This window comes from Ctenocephalides felis, unplaced genomic scaffold (assembly GCF_003426905.1).
Source record: "Ctenocephalides felis isolate EL2017-DRISC unplaced genomic scaffold, ASM342690v1 CF-g0.4_SCAFFOLD_03573, whole genome shotgun sequence".
Classification (NCBI taxonomy): Eukaryota; Metazoa; Arthropoda; class Insecta; order Siphonaptera; family Pulicidae; genus Ctenocephalides; species Ctenocephalides felis.
In genome coordinates, this window is record NW_020539727.1 from 18,412,271 (window position 1) to 18,437,446 (window position 25,176).

Here is a 25,176-nt window from a genome sequence, read left to right on the forward strand (position 1 = left end):
AGTCATTGACTTTTAAAAGAATTGTTAAAATTTATATTTTTAAAGTTTCAAAATTTGTTCTACACGAACTATTCTAGTAAAACTATAGTACTTTATTAATTTTAAAATTAGCAATAAATATAAATTTGATTTAGAATTACCTATATATTACAACACTAAATTTTAAACGTTATTGATATATGATAATCGATTTTTAGAAATTATTTAAATGCATATTGAGAATCTCCAATTTAAAAATAAATACAGTGAAATCTGCCAATTGAACTTCTTAAATTATAATCCAATGTGGCCGGGTCAGGTAGTATATATATATATATATATATATATATATTCATGTTTTTATATAATTATATACTGAATTTTTAAACTAAATCCATTATTTTTATTACAGAGCATACACTTATATCAAAGACCTGAAAGCGATAGAAGTGAGACTTCCACCAGGAATTTCTTCGGCTATTGTAAGTATTATTATTATTAACATTTATAATTTATATATATATATATATATATATATATATATATATGTTATATTAAATTTTAATTCATTCATTTTTAATTGCAGGCAAGCAAGGACAATAAATTCCTGTTCGACGAAACGGTAAGTAAAAAATATAAAATCATCTTAGTAGGTGAAAATTTTTGAAATTTTGATAAATTTTACTAATAATCGCACGACATTGTTACAATTTAGCCAGCTAATGAAATAATATAATATTTTCCAAAATTCATTTTTTTTCCTAATATAATATAATTAGTTTTGTTGGAAAAATCATAAAAGTACAGAAATAAAATAGAAAAATGAGTTATACGGGGTGTGTTCAAAAAGTACCCGGAATTACTAATAATTAAATTTCGCGGGTCTGGAGTGTCTGATTGTCAAAATTTTTTTTTTATTGTGTTGGTATACATGCCCCTAAAGTATGATGAAATTTTCAGCTATATTCACTGTTTACTTTGTCTGTGGTAGTCGCTAAGGTTCGACGTGTTTTTCTGAGCTCGGCGATTTTTACAATGGAAGAATTGAAAAGTCAAAGAATTTGTATTAAATTTTGCGTAAAAAATGAAATAAAGTGTTGCAAAGTGCAAAAATTCACCAGATATGGCTCCGTGTGACTTTTTCCTATTCCCAAAGTTGAAGAGACCCATGAAAGGACGGCGGTTTTCCTCGATTGAAGAAATAAAGGCCGAATCGCTGAGAGTGCTCAAGGACATATCAAAAAGTGAATATCAAGGGTGCTTCGAAAATTGGAAAAAACGCTGGCATAAGTGTATTATATCTGGGGGGGACTACTTTGAAGGGGACCACATTAATGTAGACGAATAAATAAATATTTTTTTGAAAAAACGAAAATTCCGGGTACTTTTTGAACAGACCTCGTATATATGAAATTTATGAGTTATATATATGTATGTAATTTAAAGTTAAGTTTGCCGGTATATGTAGTGTAAATTATTATTTTATAAATTATTATTTTTACAAAGTCGTTAAATAAAATAATTTAATCACAAGTTTATAATAAAATAATAAAAATACGTTTTTTCTTACAAAAAGTACAGATTAGTGAATTAATTATTCAATTTAAAGCAATGGAGTAGGAGTCGTTTTTAAATGTGATGAATTTTGATTTTTATTTATTTAATTAATATATTTTCAGAGTCTTCTACCACAAAAGAATGGAAAGATATTTTCCTCTCACGACCTTCATACGACCATAAATTCGACATTTTCTTCAAAATCGAGTGCTGACGATTCAGGAACAGTAAGTGAAAAAAAAATAGAAAAAATATTTCTGAATAAAAAATTATAAAAATAATAATGTAATAATAACGATAGTTTCTGAATAATTTTTTGAAAATTACAAATTTTGTCTTTTTAAGTAATCTTTCTCTAAAATATCTTGACTTTATTGACTGAAATCAAAAACATCTATGGATTTATTTTTATTTATTTTGTTTTTTTTTTGTTTTAATTTATTTATGTTAATCAAGACTTTAATGTTTTATTTACAAAATTGATATGTCCATCTATTGATTTATGAAAACAAATCTAAGTACAATGTGTAGTTTCATATTTATCCTAAAAAATTCAAACTTTCCAGTGTAAATTTAAAAAAAATGACCCTGCCGTCTTTTCCATTTTTCTAGGAATTTCTTCCTCTCATTTTTACCAAAATTTATATTTTATATATCAATTATCTATTTTATATATAAATTATCTATTTTATTTTTTAGCACAACCGTTCAGATGATCCAATAATCGGTGACAAATGGTCAAAATTAAACCACAATACTGCCGAAGATCCAGCAATGACTGTGATCAAATTAGAAGACATACCGAGGTCACCAAATGATGATTGGATGAATTTGGATGATGAGCAGAAGAAACCATCAAGTAAGTTATATAAAAAAAATAGATTTTATAATTTATTAAAATTATAAAGAATATATTCGTTAGTATATAATACATTATATTCTTTATAATGTATTATATACTAACAAACCAACTGATTGCAAATGTGGTGCATAAGTGAAAGGAGCAGCTAACAAAAAATATATTATGAATAGTTTACCCACTGCAAAGCATGCCACATATAAATGTCCCTTAATAAATCTTAAACTGATTCTATTTAAATTGAATTTGCACATTTAAAGTTTCAAGATTTTTATTTATTTTTACCGTGCTTTTGATTAATTCAGTAATTTTTGAATCCGAAAATTTATTTTTAAATTATATTGTTATATGGCATGCCCAAGCGAATTGACTAAGATTGAAAAAAATTGAGAGAGTGGAAAATTTTACAACTTTGCCATAGATTTGTACGGTACCCATAGTTCCCTATCAAAAACTGTTGTATCTTTAGATTTTAATATTCAATCTCTCTATTTTTTGCGAAAATTGCTCTTTATGTGATACATTTATCAACTATGTACTGTTTGTGCGCATCGGGAAATATTTGCACAATGGGAAAATGGGATGAGTGGACCCCTTTATAATTTTTTTTAAAGTAAAATTCATGTTTTATCGTCGGGTTAAGAAAATATATATTATTATTCAGTAAAAAAACACTTACGGACTGAAAAAGTGGTGAAAAATTATTGGATTACTAAAATGGCTATTTCGGGGCGTCTATTAATCACGTGATCGATTTTTTAAGGATTTTTGTACCGCTACCCTTGCTAAACATCACGTGTATTTTTAGTTACGAGAAAATATTGTAAATTTTTTAAATTTTTTTGAAAATGTTGGGATTTTGTTTAAATTCAGGTAAGAAATAAATACACGTGATATTTTGTAATTTTAATTAATAGAAAATTGGTTCCAAAGTAAAAAAAAAGGTGGACAACCCTTGACAAAAATAAATAGTTTTTCGAAATTGTATGTATTTTTTAATGCCACATTGTATAAAAATGAAAATAAAATAAAATCGTCGAAACATTAAAACAAAAAATTTAGGGGTGAAGTACCCTTAAGGGGTGAAGAAATGTTAATATGAAAATGCACTTTTCGGCATATTTTTCTCAAACACTGTGCTCTGAAAGATCTCATTTGTATAATTATATACTCATTGGTATTTATAAAACATTTTCTAGGTTATATTATTTTTTATTTATGTTATTTAAATTCAGAGCCTAAATTTGATATCGATCAACCTATTCGACATTCTGTCGAATAGCATTTTCCCATTTATAATTTTCCAGAATTTGTCGAAGAATAGATTGTAATATATGAAGGTCCGGGGTTAAAAATGTCCACGACCGCTGTCTCAAAAATCAGTAAAGTTAAGCATTGTTTAACAACAATATTTGAAAGTAGAGGGAAAAAGATGTATAACCTCGATTCTCATGACTTTGCTATCGGGAGATAAACGGTAATCTTTGAAAATCCATAATAAAAGTATTTTCTTCCGTTGGTAGTTTTTTAGCATTAGTTAAAAATGTAGTAATTTTGTAAAATACCTTTAAAATTAAAATAAGACATTAAACCTATTTGCCACCTGGCCGTTCCAAGTTACCCCGTCTATGGGGTAAAAATGTTTAGATAACAAATTTTTGAAACACATCAAAAAAGCACATTTCGTACAATGATGAAGTAGCTGACAGTTTTACTGAACGTAGTTAGATAATTGTTTGTTTGAAATTTGTTATTTATTGTGATATAATTGGTTTGATTTTTATAATATAATTAATATTTGCTCAAAGTCAAATTGGGCCTTTGTGCCTCGCCCTGCTCTACATGTATACTTTTTATTAAATTTACTTTAATTTATCGAATGTTACTTGAAACTTTTCAAAAAGCAGGTCAAAGAAGAAATACTTAATTCATTTTCTATCTCTCCTCGCAAAAAAATGAAAAAAAATTATAAGCTCAATAGTATTATTTACAATTATACACAAAATCCAGAATCCAAAAGGAATGTGAAAAACTTGAAACGTATTCAATAAGTCGAAGGACCAAAAAAGACTTGGATTGGATTATACCATGTTTTCTATAGAAAGTGTATAAAACTTCCAGACAAAATATAGACAAACTAATGGGGTTTATTGTTCTTATAATACCTCATTGTATATAGCATTCAAACAAAACATCCTTATACACTTAAAGTATGAATATTTTTGATTCTCTAGAAATTGTTTATAATATGTCTTACTTAGCAAAACAACGTTTGCCGGGTCAGCTAGTATATATATATATATATATATATATATATATATTTATGTTCTCTATTTATTACTCTGTAAATTGTACTCTACTATTATCTAAAACGCCAAATTTTTCCACTAACTCTGTAATTCATCTCCATCCTTTACAAAGCAATCACAACAACCATCTTATTTACAAATTGTTTTGTGGACTAACACCTCTATCTCCAAGCTTGAACTTATTGCTAACTACTAGCTAACTTAATATCACAATATTTATTCCCACGTCTATTTCCCAGATGACTATTTATCCCACAACGGTAAATACTGCAGAGTAGGCGCCGAAACTAACAACCAGAACAAACCGACCAACGGCTACGTCCAGGCCGTAATGCCAATGCAACAGAACAACCTCAACAATCACCACCAGAAACCCTACGAATCCTTCGAATGTGCCAACTTGAATCCCCTTGAAGACACCAGCAGTCCAGAAAACGCCGACAGCACCTTGACTTACACGAAACTGCCTCCTGGTGATAAACTGACAAGTGGGTATTTGCCTATAACGTGTTTACCAGGAGTGGAACAACCTACCAGGTTATTATTGGCACCGAATACTCCTGATGATAGCCAGGATGACGATGATTCGATGTCCCAGATTAAGACGACTGTGAAAAGGTCTGAAACTGCACCAGGGTACGTCGTGGTGGAAGCTACCCCGAATACGAGTAAAGTACAAAGTCCTGTACGTGTTGGTAACTTATCAGCAATACCTAAAGGTTACGTAAAAGCTGCCGAAATCCCTAACCTAGAACAAACCTCGCCACCAGTGAACAAAACCACAAACCTGCCTTACGTTACTTTAAACACTGATATTAACCCCAAAACAAAACTGAACACAACGAATTCTAATGGTTATGTGCAGCATACCATTACAAATTAATCAACTTTATTATTAGTGGACTTGGCTATTGGATCCATTAAGCCTTAATTATTGTGATAGTTAAATTATTTTATTATGTGGTCGAGGAAACAGAGAGGATTTTACTGGAGTGCCTAGAAGGTAAATGTGTATTTTTATAATGCTAAAGTTATTGGTAAGTTGTGCAATTATACAGACAATTGTTTTAATTTTAATTTGACGAAATGGATGACTTTAGAATTAATAAGGAAATTTTAATGGTGCATGCTTTAAAGTAGATGATGATGCTATAACTCGAATATAAATGAGGTATGTAATTTAAGAATAAAATGATATATATATATATATATATATATATATATATATATATGACATATTTTAATTACTATTATGACAAATTTTTGATGCTTTAAAAAATATTTATAATTTTTTTTAAACAAATTTAAACATGCTGATTTTAAATATTGAAATTCAATTTGTTCTATTTCTATATATTTATTTTGTAAATTGTAATTAATTTTAATTTTTATGACTTTTAATATTTTTAAATTTTATTATCATTGTTTTCGATTTTTTGTTTTTAGGATAAATTTATAAGAGCTAAATCTGAGCATTTTGTTTGTGATTTGATTTTTAAAAATGAATAAGTTTTGTTTATTTACGAAAAATCAATAATTTATAATGTTTTTGTCTAGATCTGAGATTTGTCATAATTCAAGGAACTAATAAATAATTTATTATTAATTAAAAAAGTTGGTTTAAGAATAGTTTAAGTTTATTAAGGGCTGAAATTAGTTAGCAAATTTGTAAACTTATTGTAATTTTTTCCTAAACCAACTGTTATTTATTTCATTTTTTTTTTTAATAATTTAAATAATTAAATATTGGTTTCTTAATAAATGTAGACAAATTCTAGACAAAAATATTGTAAATTGTTTTTCGTAAATAATTTAGCTTTTTTTTATTTAAACAAAATTTATTTATATTTTTTTTTAGATAAAACCAAAAATGATGATGTTTCAATTTTTTTTTAATAATGTTTTACGTTATGTTTCAAGTTTTACAATATTTTAATATTTAATTTTTAAAACTGATTAAAAAATTTGATGTTTTTTTAAAATTATTTAATAATTTCTTCATAAAATATTTTTGGAATATTTAAAGAAAATCTATCTTTAATTATTTCAAGAAATATTTAATTTATTAAGTTGCTGATTATTTTTTAGGAATTAAAAGTAAATTTTAAAGAACTTTTAAAATTTATTAATTTGTTTTTTTAATCTTTAACATTTTTTGTTATTTTTTTTTTTGAGGAATGTTTAAAATTTACGTAAATTTTGAAAAATTCCTAAGTAGTGAAACATTAAAAAATATAAATTAAATAAAAATTTAAATACTTAATTCAAAGAAAAATTATGTTTTCTTAAATTTTAATATTTTAGGAATTCAAAAATTAAATTTGTAATGCTTTATTATTTACATAAAAATTTTGATAAGCCCAAATTTTTATTAATTTTTAAAATGTTATTTAAATTATGTATAATATTTTTTAAATTCCCAGAAGTTTTTTATTAAATTTTTTAAGTTTATATGATAAAATTCCTAAATAGTTAACATTTTTGCAAATTTTAGAAAAGAAATTAAAAATATTTCTTTAATTATATTGTTAATTAATTAATTTCCAGCGATTTTGTATTAAATTTTTAAAATTAAAAAAAAATCGAAATAAATTTTGATGATTTCTTAAATTTATACTTTGAAATTAAATTAAAATATTTTTTTAATTTTCATCGATTTTGTATTAAATTTTCATATTAAGTGTTTATAATAACCGAAGTAATACTTGATAACTTTTTTATTCTATATTTTGAAATTTAAAATAATGTTATTTGCAAATACGCAAAAAAATATTATTTCCAAAATTGTTTTAAATTTTGTGTTTACATTTTTAATATCTAGACTTTTGTCTTTACCATTTTATTAAAAAAAACAATATATATATATATATATATATATATATATATATAGAAATTAATGTTATTTTAAAATATAAATTATTATATTTGCAGTTTGGTAAATTTGAAAATTGACTAAGTTTAGAAATATTTAAATAAAAAGCATGCTAAAAATTTAATAGATGATCAAAATTTACTTTAAAATTGATGAAAATTAATAAAAAAATATATATACAATTGCTGGAAATTGATAAAAAAAAATATATGAAATATGAGAGAAATTTTAAAAAACGAATATTTAAGGATAATAAATTGATAAACAACTGTTTATCAAGTTTATCATAGAAAATTTTAAAAAACTTTGTAAAATTTACGAAAATGTTAAAAATTTAACAAATACTTTATTACAAATTTAAAGGCAGAAGGAATATTAATAAACATGTTTAAAATTAAAATTTGGAAACTAAAAAAATGTCAAATTTTTGGAAAAACTTGTTAATTTATATTTAAATTAAGTTGAAAAATCAAAAATCTAATTTCATTAATTTAAAAAAAAAAGAAAAAAGCATTTGAAAGTTTTCTAAAATTTAAGTATAAAAAATTAGGTAGCACAAAATTTTGTTCATAATTGAAGGTTTGAAAAAATATTAAAATATAAAAAGATGATACATTGGAATAATATTTTTAAAAATAGTTGAAGTTGAGACAATTTCAAAATTTAAAAAACTGCAAGAAAATAAAAGTATTTGAAACATCAGCAGTTTAAAACAAAAATATAAACATTTTTTAAAGTTTCAAAAATTTGTGACATATATATATATATATATATATATATATATATATATATAAATAAACTTTTACCTCGACCACCGACCTAATGTGTACTACAAATTGTAAATAGTTATTTTAGCCGCTTATGCCTACGACTGGAAATATTATTATAACTAAATAGATATTTTATATAATTAAGTAAACCTTCTAGTTTATAACAAGCCTATTCTAAATTTTTAATATTTTTATTAATTAATTATAATAATAATAAATAATTATGATAATGATAAAGATGATGATGATGTATGTAATTAATAAATGTCTATGTTTATATATCTATGTGGTTTTATTAAATATAATAGTATTTGGCAGTAACAGCAATAACTATTTAATAAAATTATAATAATATTAGACTACTACTAGATTAAAAATTGTACTATTTGGGTAGTTGTCCAGATTGTTGGGCTAGGGCTATGGCGTTTTCGTTTGCTATCATTTGGAATTCTTGGAAACGTTGGGAGACACGTTGGTTCATTTTTAAATACTTTTCCATGCAGTTTAACGCGCATTTTTCCTATAATAGGGCAATTGATATATACTAGATACTAGTACTAGTAATAAAATAATCTCAACTTGCTGAACCAGAATCGATATGTTTGCTTGTATATTAATATCATATTACCAGGTACTTCAAAAATCACATAGATAAACACAATCAATAGCATTCATAAACAAGCTCTTACATCTATTATTATACTAATCGATAGTTACCTCTGAAGGCTTAATAGCTCTGGAAGTAAAATCACTTATACAATCTACAAAACATCGCTCCGACAATTTATTGTAAGACATCACAAAATCCCTGAACTGAAAATCAACATTCACAATTATTTAAACAAATTTCATATACCTCTTGTACAATTTTTAGGTTATGTGTACTCACGGATTTGATTTGCTCGGAATTAACATTTTCTGGAGACATTTGTTGCATCGACATGATTTAAATATTGTTTTTGTATAGTTTTCTTTCATTAACTTAATAAATGCATTAATAATTTATGTCAAATCGTTTTTGTCAATTTTTGTTTGATGAATGTAGTAATGGTTGGTGGACGATGGTAAAGATGGCACTCGGGGGAATAAATAGTATTTTATTAAAAAAACTTACGCAAAATGTGATATATATGTATATAAATATACATATTTGCAATATATGTATATATGTATATTTATATGCATTAAAAACCTCAAATAATAACAAAAAACAATATTTATTTATCACAATTTCGAAATTACCGCGTTACCAACTTCACACCAAACGACTCCATTTTAAAAGAATATATTTTAACCTCTTGTAGTTTGGTAAAAAAAATGCACAAAGTATAATGCAAATATGTATATAAATATACATATTAGCATTATATGTACTTATGTATATTCATATACATCAAAAACCTCAAACAATTCCAAAAAACAATATTTATTTATCACAATTTCAAAATTACCGCGTTATCAACTTCACACCTAACGACTCCATTTTGAATGCTGTCAAAAGCAAACTTTTTAACCTCAAAAAGTCCTTTCATTTTCCACGTTTTTCTCCAACAACATGTGTTTTTACTCAACGCTTTAAATAATTAATTATTACTTATTTAATCAAACACTTAATTAAAATGGTTTACAAGAGGAAAAAGTACCATTATGGTGATACTCATCTTAAACGCAGATGGAGGGTTAGGAACAGAAAGAAGGACTTGGATGAGGTAATGGAATTTGTTGACATAATAAATAGTTAGTTGTTTACTATAATTGTGTGTTATTTTTGTCGTAGATTGATGAAGATTTAAAGGAAGAGAATGCAGAGAAGTTATTGAATCAGGAAGTTGATTTTGATAAACCTGGATCAGCCCAACATTATTGTTTGCATTGTGCCAGATATTTTATAGATGATCATGCTTTGCAGGATCATTTTAAAACAAAGGTAAGGGAAATAGATACTTATGCTTATAATAATAGATTAATACACTGTGTAAATAAGATCAATGTACACTCTATAATTTTGCACTAACATAAACTTAAAAGTTCCAAATGAGACTGTAATTTGTTTCATCAGTATTACAAACAACATTAACAGCACATTTTATGAACAACGTATTAGAAAATGTTTTATACAAATTGATTGTAACAACTTTTGTTGCAATATTCAGTTTATTTAGTCAGCTATTGGAACTGAGAACTCTTTAAAATGCTTCTACATTAATAATCCCTTTGTAAAACTTGTATTTAGACTTTTTTTACAAAGCAACCTAAGGTCATTTCTATTTATAATGTATTTTATTCTTAATTCTTAACACGTTAGTAAAAGAATCCACAGTATTGATTTTCTCATGATGGACCTAACCTTCCTTACAATTTCAAAACCAATTAACCAAAAAATAACACGAGAGACTTGATGTTTACATTTATATTTCCTTTATACAAGTTTATTATAAAATTATTAATGCTTTACTAAGAGTTCTTTAAATAATTGAGCTAAGACTTTTTTAGAAAACAACCCAAGTATTGTCGTTTCTGTTTGTGATGGATTTTATATTAATTTTTTATTATTTGCAAATGAAGATGATGAAGTATAAGTCGGTATATTAATCCACTGTATTTTTATTTGAAATTGAAGGACATTCAATATGATTAATCAAAATTTAATTAATTGATACGAATCAAACAATAATTGTTTCATTAAATTAAAAGAGATTACATAGTTATTATTAAATAGTCTTGTGACTTATGAAGGAATTGTGTTATACAAGACATTATATATATATATATATATATATATATATATATATAATACCTTTAATTATAAAAATGTGTATTCAATCAGAACATTGAGGTTCTACTTTATTGAATTTTTTTTAATAAGAAATCTTTGCTAATAGGAATTTTTCTAATTATCATTTTAAATCAAGTCATCATTATTTCTTTAATCTCCTCTTTATAATCTAATAATTCGTCTTATTTCTAATTTGAAGGCAGTAATTCATTCTCTTGTTCCTTAAGAGAGTAATGATGGTTGTCTATTCATTTATAACAATTTACAACATTTACACAATTGGGACTTACGTAAAAGCATATTTCTGATTCGAGCATATTGTGAAATAAAATAAAATCAACCTAAAATGCACTTTCGTTAATCCCTGCTGTGATTTTTATCAGCAGTGAGAATAGAAGTGCTAAATTAATTTGTAACTATATACATATAGTAATTTTAATATAATTTATTATATTAAAATATGTATGTTGTTATAACATTTTAAAAAAATATTATATGTATGTAATATATAAGTAATAAACTTAGTGGTGTATGGCACTGTGTCTTAAGGCAAATTGAATAATTAAGCTTTATATTTAGCAAAAAAAAAAATTAAGCTTTATATTTATTTGAAACTTTGAAAAAATTAGATTTTTGAGAATGAATTTTGTACGTTTTGAAATTTTTAGATTTTTTTTAACTTTTTTCAAGGCAATTGCACTGTGTAACTGTTTTAGAGACAAATTATCGAAGCGTCGTAGTCTAACAGCTAAATATTGGTACGGAACCCATAAATTTGTAAACAAATTTTGCACTTAATATTAAAATCTCTATAAAATATCTGACAATTTAATATGTACATGTCTAATTATCATTTTTGATCCTAAAAAGGCATTTTTTTACTTTTTTATTGGATTTCCGAAACCGCTGGACCTGCCTCCGCAAAAGTTTAATCAGATCTTCGATTTGTCAATACAAGTAAAATGTTTTCTGAATCATTCAAATCGGTTGATCCGTGTTCTCGAAATCGTCAACGAAAAGTTGTATCCGCGCACATATACGAACATGCACACACACACACACACCTACATCAATTTTTTTCAAGTTATGCCAAAATGTTCAGAAGACTTTGAAATGTGAAGATATATCAAAAAAATCATTTGCGACTATTATAATATACTCTACGGAAAGTTAAAATCAAGTTTTTCAAAAAAGTCAAAATTTTTTCAAAATTTTCTCAAATGTCCAATTTCTTCAAAATTTTCAAAAAAATGTAAATTGTAAAAAATTCAATTACGTTTAAATTAAATTTTTCAAAAAAGTTCATATTTTTTCAAAAATATTCACAAATATCCAATTTCTTCAAAATTTTCAAAAAAAATTAAAGTGAAAAAAATTCCATTACGTTCCGCGAAGTTAAAAATCAAATTCTTCAAAAAAGTCCTTTTTTTTCAAAAATATTCTCAAATATCCAATTTCTTCAAAATTTTCAAAAAAAAAATTAAATTGAAAAAAAAAAATCAATTACGTTATGGGAAGATAGAATCAAGTTTACCAAAAAAGTACATTTTTTCAAAAAATTTGAAATTCTCAAATATCCATTTTTTCCAAAATTATAAATTGTTAAGAATTCAATTACTTTACAGGAAGATAAAAACCAAATTTTTCAAAAAAAAGTCCTATTTTTTTCTAAACATTTTAAAATTCTCAAATATCCAATTTCTTCAAAGTTTGCAAAAAAATTTAAATGGAAAAAAATTCAATTACTTAAATAAATCATTAATATTAAATAAATTTCAAAAAAAAGTCTTTTTTCAAAAATTTTAGAATTTCAAATATCCAATTTCTTCAAACTTTCACAAAATTTTAGATTGTAAAAAAATCAAATTACGTTACGAGAAGTTCCTGCAATTTGTTTTAAGGCACGAATTAGTTTGTTTCTAAACATATGCCTATTTTTGTGTTTCTTTCAGGTTCACAAAAGAAGACTAAAAGCCCTAGAATTGGAGCCCTATTCCGTCGAAGAATCAGAAAAAGCAGCCGGTCACGGTAATTTCGTTCCCGCTAAAAAACGAAAAATAGAAACACAACCCTCAAAAGACGACCCTAAAATGGTAGAAGACGAAGACCTATAACCAATAAATGATAAAAAACAAATAAAACAAATAAAAATTTATAAAAAACCATGTTTAAGTCTAAACTATTTTCTTTCACCACCAAAATAATTAAACCTAGATTTTATTCCTCGGCTTTGTACGTAACAGGAGACAAAGCTACGGCCACATGCGCCCTACTAACACCTTATATAGACTTAAAAAATTTTGAAAATAATTTTGATAACTTTACCAACAATGCAAAACACAGACATCTTGATGTAGATTTCGGGGAGTTACAAAAATTATGGTTTTTGTACCAAGATTTGGACAAAACACGCCGAAAATTGGACGCGTGCAGAACCAGCATCGCCGATAAAGTTAAAACACTCGACAAATCCGGTGACGAATTTACTAAATTAATCAACCAGGGTAAAATTGTAAGGGATGATTTGAAAATGCTTAAGGATTGTTTTCAACCCGTGCAGGAGAATTTAGTAACACAATTGTTAAGGTTACCGAATGTTTTACATGAATTGACGCCTTTGGAAGATGCGCGTGTGGATTTTACATTTTTGGACAAGCCCGGACACAAATCGGAACACCATACCGCCGTAGGCGGTAAATTAGGGCTTCTAAATTTTATGAACCAGTATTCGTACTATTTGCTGAACGATGCAGCACTTTTGGAAATCGATTTTATTACCCACGTCAATAGATATTTAGATCAACACGATTTCATACCCTTCACCCTACCGGATTTTGCACGTAGTGCAATTTTGGAAGGTTGCGGTGTAGATTACACAAACCTAAACCAATTTTTCACAATCCAAGACCCTGATGGTTCCGACCAAGATATTAGCAAGTTGCACTTGGTCGGTACGGCATCCTTGTACAGTTTTATGGCATATCACACCAAATTAATGTTGTACCCTTCAGCGTTTCCCTTAAACTACTACAGTTCCGGACGCCAATACAAACCCTCAACAAACATCGACAAAGGTTTGCTGGAACCTTCGCAAAGTACTTGCTTCCAAATATTCACCGCGACTTTACAATCCCAAGAACAAATGGAACAAGAGTTTTTGAAGCTCCAAAATTTATGTACCAATTTATATAAATCGTTTACCAATTACCATTTTAGAGTCGTTTACCAGCCGGCGTGGATGTTGGATAAAAGTGAATCTTGTAGATTGAGTTTCCAAATGTTTTCCTCGCATTTTCAAGAGTATGTGGAAGTTGGTCATCTTTCAATGTATGATGATTATATTAGTAAGCGTTTGTTGTTTACATATAAGGAAGGGAAGGTTAATGTTTTTCCTAAAGTTATTTCGGGGACTGTTGTTAATTTTGCGAAAGTTTTTGCGTGTGTTTTGGAGAATTATCCGGATAGACTAGTTGTTCCGGATGTCATAAATATTTAGTTTATATTTACGAAGTTTGTAAAATAAATAAAGATTATAGTACAAGGCTTTGTTTTCTTTCACCCCTGTTTTTTTTTTTGTACCAAGTTTTTGAAAATGGTTGATAGTGGTTGAAATTTTTCTAGATAGTCCGAAAATGTTCTAAAAATTGTCTGAAAATATTGTACATTATTTGTAAATTTTCTATATAGAATAAAAATGTTTCAGATTTTTTGAAAATTTTCTAGATAGTCTGAAAATATGTTCTAGTTAATCTGAAAATTTTCTAGATTGTAAATGTTTCAGATTTTTTGAAAATGTTTTAGATAGTCTGAAAATATGTTCTAGATATTTTGGAAATATGTTCTGGACATTTTGAAAATGTTCTAGACGGTCTGAAAATGTTTTAAATCTGTAAATTTTCTATTTAGAATAAAATTGTTTCAGATTTTTTGAAAATGTTCTAGATAGTCTGAAAATATGTTCTAGATATTTTGGGAAAATGTTCTAGATGATCTGAAAATGTTCTAAATCATCTGTAAATCTTCTAGATAGTTTGAAAATGTTTTAGACTTTTTGAAAATGTTCTAAATTATAATTAATCTGATAATTTTCTAGTTTGTAAATGTTAAACTTTATTTAATATTCTAGATAGTTTCCAAATATGTTCTTAGATAATCTGAAAATATTCTAGATTGTTTGAAAATGTTCTAGATAGTCTGAAAATATTCTAGATAGACTGAAAATGTTCTAGATAGACTGAAAATATGTTCTAGATAGACCGAAAATATGTTCTAGATATTTTGAAAATGTTGTAGATATTCTAAAAATAGCTTTGTTTTCTTTCACCCCTGTTTATTTTTGTACCAAGTTTCTAAAAATGGTTGAGATTTTGAAAATGTTCTTGATAATCTGATATTTTTCTAGATAGCCCGAAAATGTTGCAAATATTCTAAAAATTGTCTGAAAATATTGTACATCATTTGTAAATTTTCTATATAGAACAAAAATGTTTCAGATTTTTTGAAAATTTTCTAGAGAGTCTGAAAATATGTTCTAGTTAATCTGAAAATTTTCTAGATTGTAAATGTTTCAGATATTATTGAAATGTTCTAGATAGTCTGAAAATTTTCTAGATATTTTGAAAATACTGCAGATATTCTAAAAATAGTCTTTAAATGTTTTAAATTATTTGAAAATATTCTAGATAATCTCGAAAAATGTTTTAGATTTTTTGAAAATGTTCTAGATAGTCCAAAAATTTTCTAGATATTTTGAAAATGTTTCATATATTCTAAAAATGGTCTTAAAATGTTTTAAATGATTTAAAAATATTCTAGATAGTTTCGAAATATGTTTTAGATAGCCTGAAAATGTTCTAGATCATCTGAAAATTTTATATATAGTTTAAAAATTTTCTAGATTGTTTGTAGTTCTAGATAATTTTAAAATAGTTTAGGTAGTCTGAAAATATTTGAAATGGTCTGAAAATGTCCTAGATCATCTAAAAATCTTATAGATAGTTTAAAAATGTTCTATATCATCTGAAAATGTTCTAGATATTTTGGAAAAATGTTTTGGATATTTTGAAATTGTTTTAAACGGTCTGAAAATGTACTAGAACATTTGTAAATCTTCTAGATAGTCTGAAAATATGTTCTAGATATTTTGGAAATATGTTCTGGACATTTTGAAAATGTTCTAGACGGTCTGAAAATGTTTTAAATCATCTGTAAATTTTCTATTTAGAATAAAATTGTTTCAGATTTTTTGAAAATGTTCCATATAGTCTGAAAATATGTTCTAGATATTTTGGAAAATTATTCTGGAGATTTTGAAAATGTTCTAGATGGTCTGAAAATGTTCTAGATCATCTGTAAATTTTCTATGGAGAATAAAAATGTTTAAAATTTTTTGAAAATGTTCTAGATAGTCTGAAAATGTTCTAGTTAATCTAAAAGTTTTCTAGATTGTTTGTAAATGTTCTAGATATGTTTAAAATGGTTCAGGTATTCTGAAAAAAATTTAAATGGTCTAAGAATGTCCTAGATAGTTTCCAAATATGTTCTACACAATTTGAAAATGTTCCAGATATTCTGGATCGACTAAAATTGTACATTTTAGACTATCTAGAACATTTTCAGAATATCTAGAACATTTTTAAAAAATCTCAAACATTTACAGACTACCCAGAATATTTTCGGACTATATGAAACATTTTTAGACTACTTAGAACAATTTCCGACCATCTAGAACATTTTCAGAATCTATTTTGAGAACATTTTCGACCAATTTTAAACATTTTAGGATCATCTAGAATATTTTTAGGCTATTTAGAATATTTTCAGACTATCTGAAACATTTTCAAACCATCTAGAGCATTTTTAAATTATCAAGAACGTTTCGAAATATCCAAATTATTTTCAGACTACTTATCTAGTCTAAGAATATGTAGAACATTTCGAGATCATCTATGATCATATCTTTTAGATCATTTAAAACATTTTGAGACTAACTAGATTCTGGTTCTAGTTCTCTAACTAGAACATGTCAGAGGCTATCTAGAACATTTTGAGACTAAATGGAATATATCTGAGTCTATCTAGAACATTTCGTTTCTAGGTAAAACATTTCGAGACTATGTAGAACATATATTAGAACATCTAGAACATTTTGATTCTAGCTAGAACGTTTCGAGACTGAAAAAAACATGTCTGAGGCTAACTAGAACATAATTTTAGATCATCTAGAACATTTTGAGACTATCTAGAATATATCTTGGATCATCTAGAACATTTCGAGACTAACTAGAATATATCTGAGGCTATCTAGAACATATCTTAGATCATGTAGAACATTTTGAGACTATTTAGAACATGTCTAAGGCTATCTAGAACATATCTTAGATCATCTAGAACATATCTTAGATCATCTAGAACATTTCGAGACTAATTAGAATATGTCTGAGGCTATCTAGACCATATATTAGATCATAAAACATTTTGTTTCTAGCTGAAATCTTATCTAGAACATGTCTGAGACTAAATAGAACACTTAAAACAGAACTATTATTATTATTATTTACTTAGTTTCATTTATCATAGTTATTTTTTACATGATGATAGCTAGGATATTGGTCGAAATGTATTGATATAAAATAAACTTATGAAAAACTCAAACTTTCATACATGCAACTCATTGATGCAACTTTAAACTCAACTAATATATATATATCAACATTAAAATTAAGATTTAACATGAAAATAAAATATAATAATGTAAATATTATATTACTAAGCCCAATTGCATAAAATTTGTACAAATGTAGTAAAAGTCCATTTGAAATTTGAATTTCCCGCGTTAGTTTCCAACGACCGCCATGTTTATTTATCTAAGACCGCCATTACCCGAGACTCGAACCATTACAATTTTGCAATAGTTCGCGTTTTAACGTTCCCAGCGTTGGTACATCAGTTGTTAGTGGTTGACGGGAAAGAAAAAACAATCGAGTGAAAATGTAGATAATTTGTTTCAAATTCATCATAAATCAATTACCAGAGTAACAAAAACACTCTTCAAACGTCATGTGATATTCAATGCTTTCCTAGAAATAATCAACGAACAGTTTCCATCTGCCAAAGTGCCGGCGGCAACTCAAACAAATCGTTTACTGGCACAAGAAGCTTGTAGAAAAAATGTATATAATGGATTTAGAAAAAGTAAATAATGCCCGTGAGTTTCTCACACATGCTCTAAGGAGTGTTTCGGAGATTGGTAAGATATTGACTATTAGTTCTGAGAAATTGTTGAACACTAAAGTGGTTTATGCTGATATGTCAACTGTAGACAATGTCGTCAAAGCTAATGAGAAGATTAAAAAAATGGTGGCGATTGCCAAATTGAAATTGGACGATGTGCAAGCACAGTCTACTAAAGATTTACAAGACTTACTTACATCAATGGGCATACCTGTTGAAGAACCTGGTAAGAAATTACTCAATGGTGATACTAATGGAGACTCCAGTATTAATAATAGTGCAGGGGAAGATAAAAGTGATGGTGCGCCTATTTCCGAACCAGAGGGTACGGTGGACACAGTTGATAAAATGATAGATGATAAAACTACTAGTGATGATAAAGTTACTAGTGATGATAAAGTTACTAGTGATGATAAAGCTACTAGTGACAATAAAGCTACTGAAGACCGCAAAGGTTTCATCAAAGTTGTAGACATCACAAAGTTGATGGAACCTAAAAAAACCGAAAGTGTCATTGTAATAAGTGATACTGATGTGTCAAGCCCTGAAAAACCTAAACCAAAACCCAAACTCAGACCCAGATCTAAAACAAATTACAACCCCATACAATCCATATACCAATCAGACCCCTTATTCAAACCCAAAAGCAGCTTCATCAAACTAAACGACGTCACTTGTGACATCAAAACCATCATGCACAAAAACCGCATTCAAAAAGTCTTCGACCCTAAAGGCAACTTGTTACAACAATCCACGTCCCCCCGTAGCCGATCCAGCAAAGAACTAGCAAAATCCAGGTTCGAAAGTTACCGCAAAACTCGTACAGAACGACGCAAAAAAACTGCCCCCGAAGAAGAATGCGAAAAAGACGACTCCGACGCTGATACCACAATCCAACCTGTCCCAGAATTCGACGACATCCCAAAACCCGATATAAAATCAAGCCTCAAAGACCTAGCTTCACCTAAAGTCAACAAACGGGTATCTTTTGCCAGCGGATCTTCCACTGATGATGATGACGATAAAGCCAAAGAGAATTCTAACTGTGATGATAGTAAGAATGATGATGAAGGTGTGAGGAAGACACGAGCGACCCGGAATGAGAGGAATAAAAAATCAAGTCTGCGCCAAATTAAAAAGAATGAGGATAGTAAAGACTCTGATTCTGATTCTAATGATGATAAGACTCTTGTAGATGATTCTAATGGTGATAATGAGGGTGAGAAAGCGGCAGAGGGAGTTGAAGGTGAAAAAGAGCCCCAACAGGATGATGATGAGCCTAAGGAAAGTGCTGCCGAGGGTGATGATGATCCTGAAAGCACTCAGAAAGAATCTACTGCTAAATCTGGTGATGGAGATGGTGATTGTAATGAAGCCGAAAAGAAACGAACTTTGGATGATGTAAGTATAAACATTATTTTTTATTTGCTATGCATTGTTTGGTTAATTTTAGTAAATATATATATATATATATATATATATATATATATATGTATAAATAGCTGGAAAAATAAATAGCTAAATTTGGAAATCAATTATCTATTAATAAATAGATAGATAAAAAATATATGCATCTGTATATATAAGTTAATACTTAAATAAATAGATGAAAAAATAAACAAGAAGATATTTAAATATATAGATGATAAAGTTTTTTGTTTATTTCTGCTAATTTTAATAATCAGATTACAATACAATATATAAGTTAAAAAAAAAACTGGTATTGAAAATCAAAATCAAGAAGAAAAAAAAAATAAAAGGAGTTAAAGAAAAGAAATAAAATAAATAAATGAATAAATAATAATTAAAATAATAGTATTAATATTAAAATCAATAATTAATAATTAAAAGTATCTTATAGATGATAAAGTAAACAAATATATAAACACTTAAATATATCAATAAATAAATATTTATATACAGATAAATGAACAGAAAGATGAAAAAGTAAACAAATCAGATATAAACAGATATATATATATATATATATATATATATACATATATATATATATATATATATATATAAACAAATAGCTATATAAAGAGATAGATATATAAATAGATAAATAAATACATAAATAAATAGAAAGAAAATAAACAAATCTATACATAAATATATGAATCAATACAAAAATAAATAGATGAAAAAGTAAACAAATCAATATATATATAAAATATTGATATATAAATATAAACATATGAAAAAACATAAATAAATAAATTAAAATGTAAACAAATCAATATATAAACAGATAGATATACATATAAACAATTCAATAGATATTTAAACATAAATAAATAGATGAAAAAGTAAACAAATCAACTGATTGATATAAAAATAAATAAATATATAAATAGATAGATACAATAATATAATATATGTATCTCTAAATGTATAATAAATATATAGACATGCTATTATTTTATGCCATTGTGTTTTATCCAAATTGCTGGAACTTCTTGTACCGTAATTAAACAATCGAGGAATGAAAATAATTAATAAACACTGTCTGAAAGTTTTGCTTAAAAGTGTACAAACAGACTATTGTTTTAAAATGCAAACAAAAAACATATATGCATCGTGTCCGATTTAGATGAAGGTGTTTTATCTTATATTTTCATAAGTTAAATAAAATAACTAGCTGTAAGTGGAATTCTGTCTTGAGGCATTTATGGCATCGTGCCTTAAGGCAAATTGCTGGAACTTCCCGTACCGAAATGTTCGAGGAATACTGAATGTTTTCAAATAGATTATTATAAATATTGTAACATTGTCTAATATTTATGAGAATTATATAAACTGAATTGCAGAGTTGAAAATATTTGTAAAGTATATTAGAACTATAGCCAGAATTAAAAATAAAATCTGAAATATTTTTGATAAAACTAAAAAAAAAAAAAAAAAAAAAAAAAAAAAAAAAATTGAACAAAATTTTTTTTTCCAAAATCAATTATTTTGTTAAGACAAGCAGAAAGTTCTTTGAATCATTTAAATCGGACGCTTAGTTCTCTCAAAAACTGCCATTTTTTACATATTTAGCTCCATATCTTCGAAATGGCTGGGCCTGCCTTTGCCAAAAACTAATAAGCACTTCTCCCAATCATTACTAATTGAATGCTTTTTAGATCATTCAAATCAGATACTCCGTTCTCTCAAAAATTCGATTTCTATTTTCTGCACTCTTTGCTCCGTATCTCCGAAACGGCTGGACCTGCCTTTGCCAAAAACTAATCAGCTCTTTTCCCTATCAATAGGAATCGAATGTTTTTTGAACCATTCAAATCGGTTGATCCGTGCGCCCTAAAACGTGACTGGAAATTTGTATCCATACATACATACACACACACACACACACACACACACACACACACACACATCCATTTTTTCTGAGGTATGCCAAAACGTTCAAAAACCTTCAAAACGTCGAGAAATGTTAAAATTTTCAATTCCGATTTTCGGCCCATTACAATAACTTACCTACGGGAAGTTAATAAACACATATCAGTATCATTATCGGATTACTTTGTTATATAAAGTTTGTTTTAGTAAACGTTTAATGTAAATTAAATTTTGAAAAATAGATTTTTTTTGCAAATTTTGAAATTTTTAAAAATTTGTATACATTTTTTAATTTTTGAAAAGAATATTATTTTGAAAAGTTTGTTGCACTCAACGTTTTAGGTAAATTATTTATTTTTTTAATTTTGAAAATTTTGATTTTTAAAATCTAATAAAACCAAAATTTTCAATAATAAAAAAATAAATAATTTACCTAAAACGTTGAGTGCAACAAATTTTACATAACAATATTTTTTTCAAAAATTAAAAATTTTTTTCCAAATTCTAAAAAAATTCAAAATTTGTAGAAAAATCAAAATTTTTGAAAAAATTCTGTTATGAAAGGTTTGTTTTACTATACTTTTATGTGAATTTAATTTTCTTGAAGTTAGAAAATATGGATTTTTTCGCAAAATTTGAAATTTTTCAAAATTTGGATTTTTTCGCATTTTTTGATAAAAATAGTGTTATAAAAAATTGTTTTTCTAAACGTTTTATGTAAATTATATATTTTTTTTAAATTTTGATTTTTACCCAAGTTTCCAATTTTTTTTAAATTTGGATATTTTTGTTTTTGAAAAAAATAATACGATTTTATGAAAATTTTGAGTTTTTTGCAATCTTTAGAAATTTTATTTTTTTATTCCAAAGTTTTTAAACATTTTTTCGCAATTTTTAACTATTTTGAAAATTTAATTTTTTTTTCGAAAATAATGATATATTTCGAATTTTTTGAAAATTCTGAAAAATTTCAGAATATCTGAAATAATGAAATATTAGGTTGTCAAATATCTCCCTTCCGCTTTTTTGCTCTTGGTTTATAATACAAAAAGGCGGAAGAGAGATATTTGACAACCTAATATTTTGAAATTTTTGAAAATTCTGAAAATTTGTATTTATTTGAAATTTTTTTTATTAGAATTATTTCATTATTTTCAAAAAAAAATCAACATTTTTAGAATAGTCAAAAATTGCGAGAAAAATGTTTAAAAATTTTGGAATAAAAAAATTTCCCTAGTAAAATATTCTTTGAATCACCCAAGTAAAAAATTCTCTCAAAAATTATTTTTCATTTCTAGTCTCAAGAAGAAGACTCTACCAATGCAAAGAAGCAAAAAGTCGACGAGAAGAACTCAGACGACGAAATCGACAAACTGACCAATTTAAAAACCTTGGAGCAAAAACGTTCTGACAAAAAGGCATCGAAACCATCAAAAAAATCTCCCAAAAATTCAGGAGACGAAGAAAAAGATCCAGAAGAAGAAAAGGATGGTCAAGAAGAAAAATTTGGCGAAGAGGAAAAAGTTGGCGAAGAGGAAAAAATTGCTGAAGAAGACCAAGGAGAGCACCATGACGAATCATCAGATGATGCAAACACTTTAATCGAAAATGGCACCGACGAAATCCTGGCAGAAGCCCAAAATGAAGAGTGTAATGATTTTGAAAGTGTTGACATTCCTGAGAAGCTAATCGAAGACATGATGAATTCACCGGAAGAAAATTCTGATGACGAGAAATCTGGTGATGACGAGAAATCTGGTGATAAGGCTTCTGGTGGTGAAGACCAGGACAAGGAGAAAAAGTCTGAGAAGAAACAGAAAAGTAGCAAGAAAGATAAGGTAATAAAAATAATATTTAAATTTATATATATATATATATATATATACTAGCTGACCCGGCAAACGTTGTTTTGCTAAGTAAGGTATATTCTAGACAATTTCTAGAGAATCAAATAAATTAATACTTTAAGTGTATAAGGATTAAGTGTTGTTTGAATGCTATATACAATGAGGTATTATAAAAACAATAAACCCCATTAGTTTGTCTATATTTTGTCTGGAAGTTTTGTACACTTTCTATATAAAACATGGTATAATCCATCCAAGTCTTTTTTGGTCTTTCGACTTATTCATTACGTTTCAAGTTTTTCAGATTCCTTTTGGATTCTAGATTTTGTGTATAATTGTAAATAATACTACTGAGCTTATACAAAGTTTTCAAATTTCTGCGAGGAGAGATAGAAAATGAATTAAGTATTTCTTCTTTGACCTGCTCTTTGAAAAGTTTCAAGTAACATTCGATGAATTAAAGTAAATTTAATAAAAAGTATATATGTAGAGCAGGGCGAGGCACGAAGGTCCAATTTGACTTTGAGCAAATATTAATTATATTATAATAATCAAACTAATTATATAACAACAAATAACACATTTAAAACGAACGATTATCTGACTGCGTTCAGTAAAACTGCCAGCTACTTCATCATTGTAGAAATGTGCTTTTTTGATGTCAAAAATTTGTTATCTAGATCTTTTTACCCCAGGTGGCAAACACGTTTAATGTCTTATTTTAATTTTAAAGGTATTTTTCAAAATAATTACATTTTTAACTAATGCTAAAAAACTACCAACGGAAGAAAATACTTTTGTTATGGATTTTCAAAGATTACCGTTTATCTCCCGATAGCAAAGTCATAAGAATCAAGGTTATAGCTGGTTATACATCTTTTTCCCTCTACTTACAAATATTGTTGTTAAACAATGCTTAGCTTTACTGGTTTTTGACACATTGGTGGTGGACTTTTTTAACCCCGGACTTTCATATATTACTATCTATTTTTCGATATATTCTGGGAAATTATAACTGGAAAAATATTATTCGAGAAAATGTCTCTTTGATCGATACCAAATTTAGGTTCCGAAATTAAATAACATAAATAAAAAATAATATAAGCTAGAAAATGTTTTATAAATACCAATGAGAGTATATAATTATACAAATGAGATCTTTCAGAGCACCGTGTTTGAGAAAAATATGCCAAAAAGTGCATTTTCATATTAACATTTCAAAAAAGTTGATATTTTGAGTCTTTAGTAACACTTGTGATCCGTAACGTTTTTGTGTATAAATAAAACTACAAACAAAACTACTTGCTACAATTTAATCATAATTAAATAATATTCACGTAAAACATCTTATTAAACGTAATTGAACATCATCTGTCACAAACGTTTGACATTTGACGTATTAGCCACCGTCCATTGTTTTATTTAAATTACGCTTTTACAAAAATTTTCAAATTAAAAATGTAACGTTTCTACGCGATTTTGAAATATTATCTCACCTTTCGGACAACCTACTGCTTAACACGAATTTTTCAAGACTAAGAGTGGCCAAATCGGTTTAGCCGTTTTCGAGTTTTACTTAGACATTTGAAAGAGAGCTCCATTTTTATATATAAGATATAAACTAATATAATT

At 26.7% G+C, this 25,176-nt stretch overlaps 6 protein-coding genes across 6 annotated transcripts in view; 5 read left to right on the plus strand and 1 right to left on the minus strand.

Moving 5' to 3' along the window:
- LOC113389701 (cytokine receptor) overlaps nucleotides 1-5,703 on the plus strand; it is a 32,859-nt gene extending 27,156 nt beyond the window's left edge. Inside the window, exons 18-22 of the mRNA XM_026626716.1 lie at nucleotides 392-461; nucleotides 566-601; nucleotides 1,659-1,763; nucleotides 2,236-2,395; nucleotides 4,944-5,703. Of these exons, the coding sequence (XP_026482501.1) occupies nucleotides 392-461; nucleotides 566-601; nucleotides 1,659-1,763; nucleotides 2,236-2,395; nucleotides 4,944-5,587 (1,015 nt within the window). The 3' untranslated portion in view covers nucleotides 5,588-5,703. The remainder of the gene's footprint in view (nucleotides 1-391; nucleotides 462-565; nucleotides 602-1,658; nucleotides 1,764-2,235; nucleotides 2,396-4,943) is intronic.
- Nucleotides 5,704-8,636: 2,933 nt separating this feature from the next.
- On the minus strand, nucleotides 8,637-9,390 carry LOC113389338 (mitochondrial import inner membrane translocase subunit Tim9-like). The gene is made up of 3 exons (XM_026626379.1): nucleotides 9,236-9,390; nucleotides 9,064-9,159; nucleotides 8,637-8,866 (listed from the first exon to the last, which is right to left on the minus strand). The coding sequence occupies exons 1-3, from the start codon at nucleotides 9,287-9,289 to the stop codon at nucleotides 8,729-8,731; spliced, it is 288 nt and encodes a 95-aa protein (XP_026482164.1). The 5' UTR covers nucleotides 9,290-9,390; the 3' UTR covers nucleotides 8,637-8,728.
- Nucleotides 9,391-9,853: 463 nt separating this feature from the next.
- Nucleotides 9,854-13,263, plus strand: LOC113389124 (zinc finger protein 593 homolog). The gene is made up of 3 exons (XM_026626176.1): nucleotides 9,854-10,055; nucleotides 10,124-10,273; nucleotides 13,075-13,263. The coding sequence occupies exons 1-3, from the start codon at nucleotides 9,966-9,968 to the stop codon at nucleotides 13,234-13,236; spliced, it is 402 nt and encodes a 133-aa protein (XP_026481961.1). The 5' UTR covers nucleotides 9,854-9,965; the 3' UTR covers nucleotides 13,237-13,263.
- Nucleotides 13,264-13,268: 5 nt separating this feature from the next.
- Nucleotides 13,269-14,618, plus strand: LOC113389702 (serine--tRNA synthetase-like protein Slimp). Its single transcript, XM_026626717.1, has one exon. The coding sequence runs from the start codon at nucleotides 13,287-13,289 to the stop codon at nucleotides 14,616-14,618; it is 1,332 nt and encodes a 443-aa protein (XP_026482502.1). The 5' UTR covers nucleotides 13,269-13,286.
- A 3,683-nt stretch (nucleotides 14,619-18,301) lies between these two features.
- On the plus strand, nucleotides 18,302-24,269 carry LOC113389703 (glutamic acid-rich protein-like). Its single transcript, XM_026626718.1, has 3 exons — nucleotides 18,302-19,756; nucleotides 22,996-23,535; nucleotides 24,240-24,269. The coding sequence occupies exons 1-3, from the start codon at nucleotides 18,302-18,304 to the stop codon at nucleotides 24,267-24,269; spliced, it is 2,025 nt and encodes a 674-aa protein (XP_026482503.1).
- LOC113389377 (transcriptional regulator ATRX homolog) overlaps nucleotides 23,445-25,176 on the plus strand; it is an 84,811-nt gene continuing 83,079 nt past the window's right edge. Inside the window, 1 exon segment of the mRNA XM_026626424.1 lies at nucleotides 23,445-23,535. The gene's annotated coding sequence lies outside the window, so the exon portion shown is untranslated.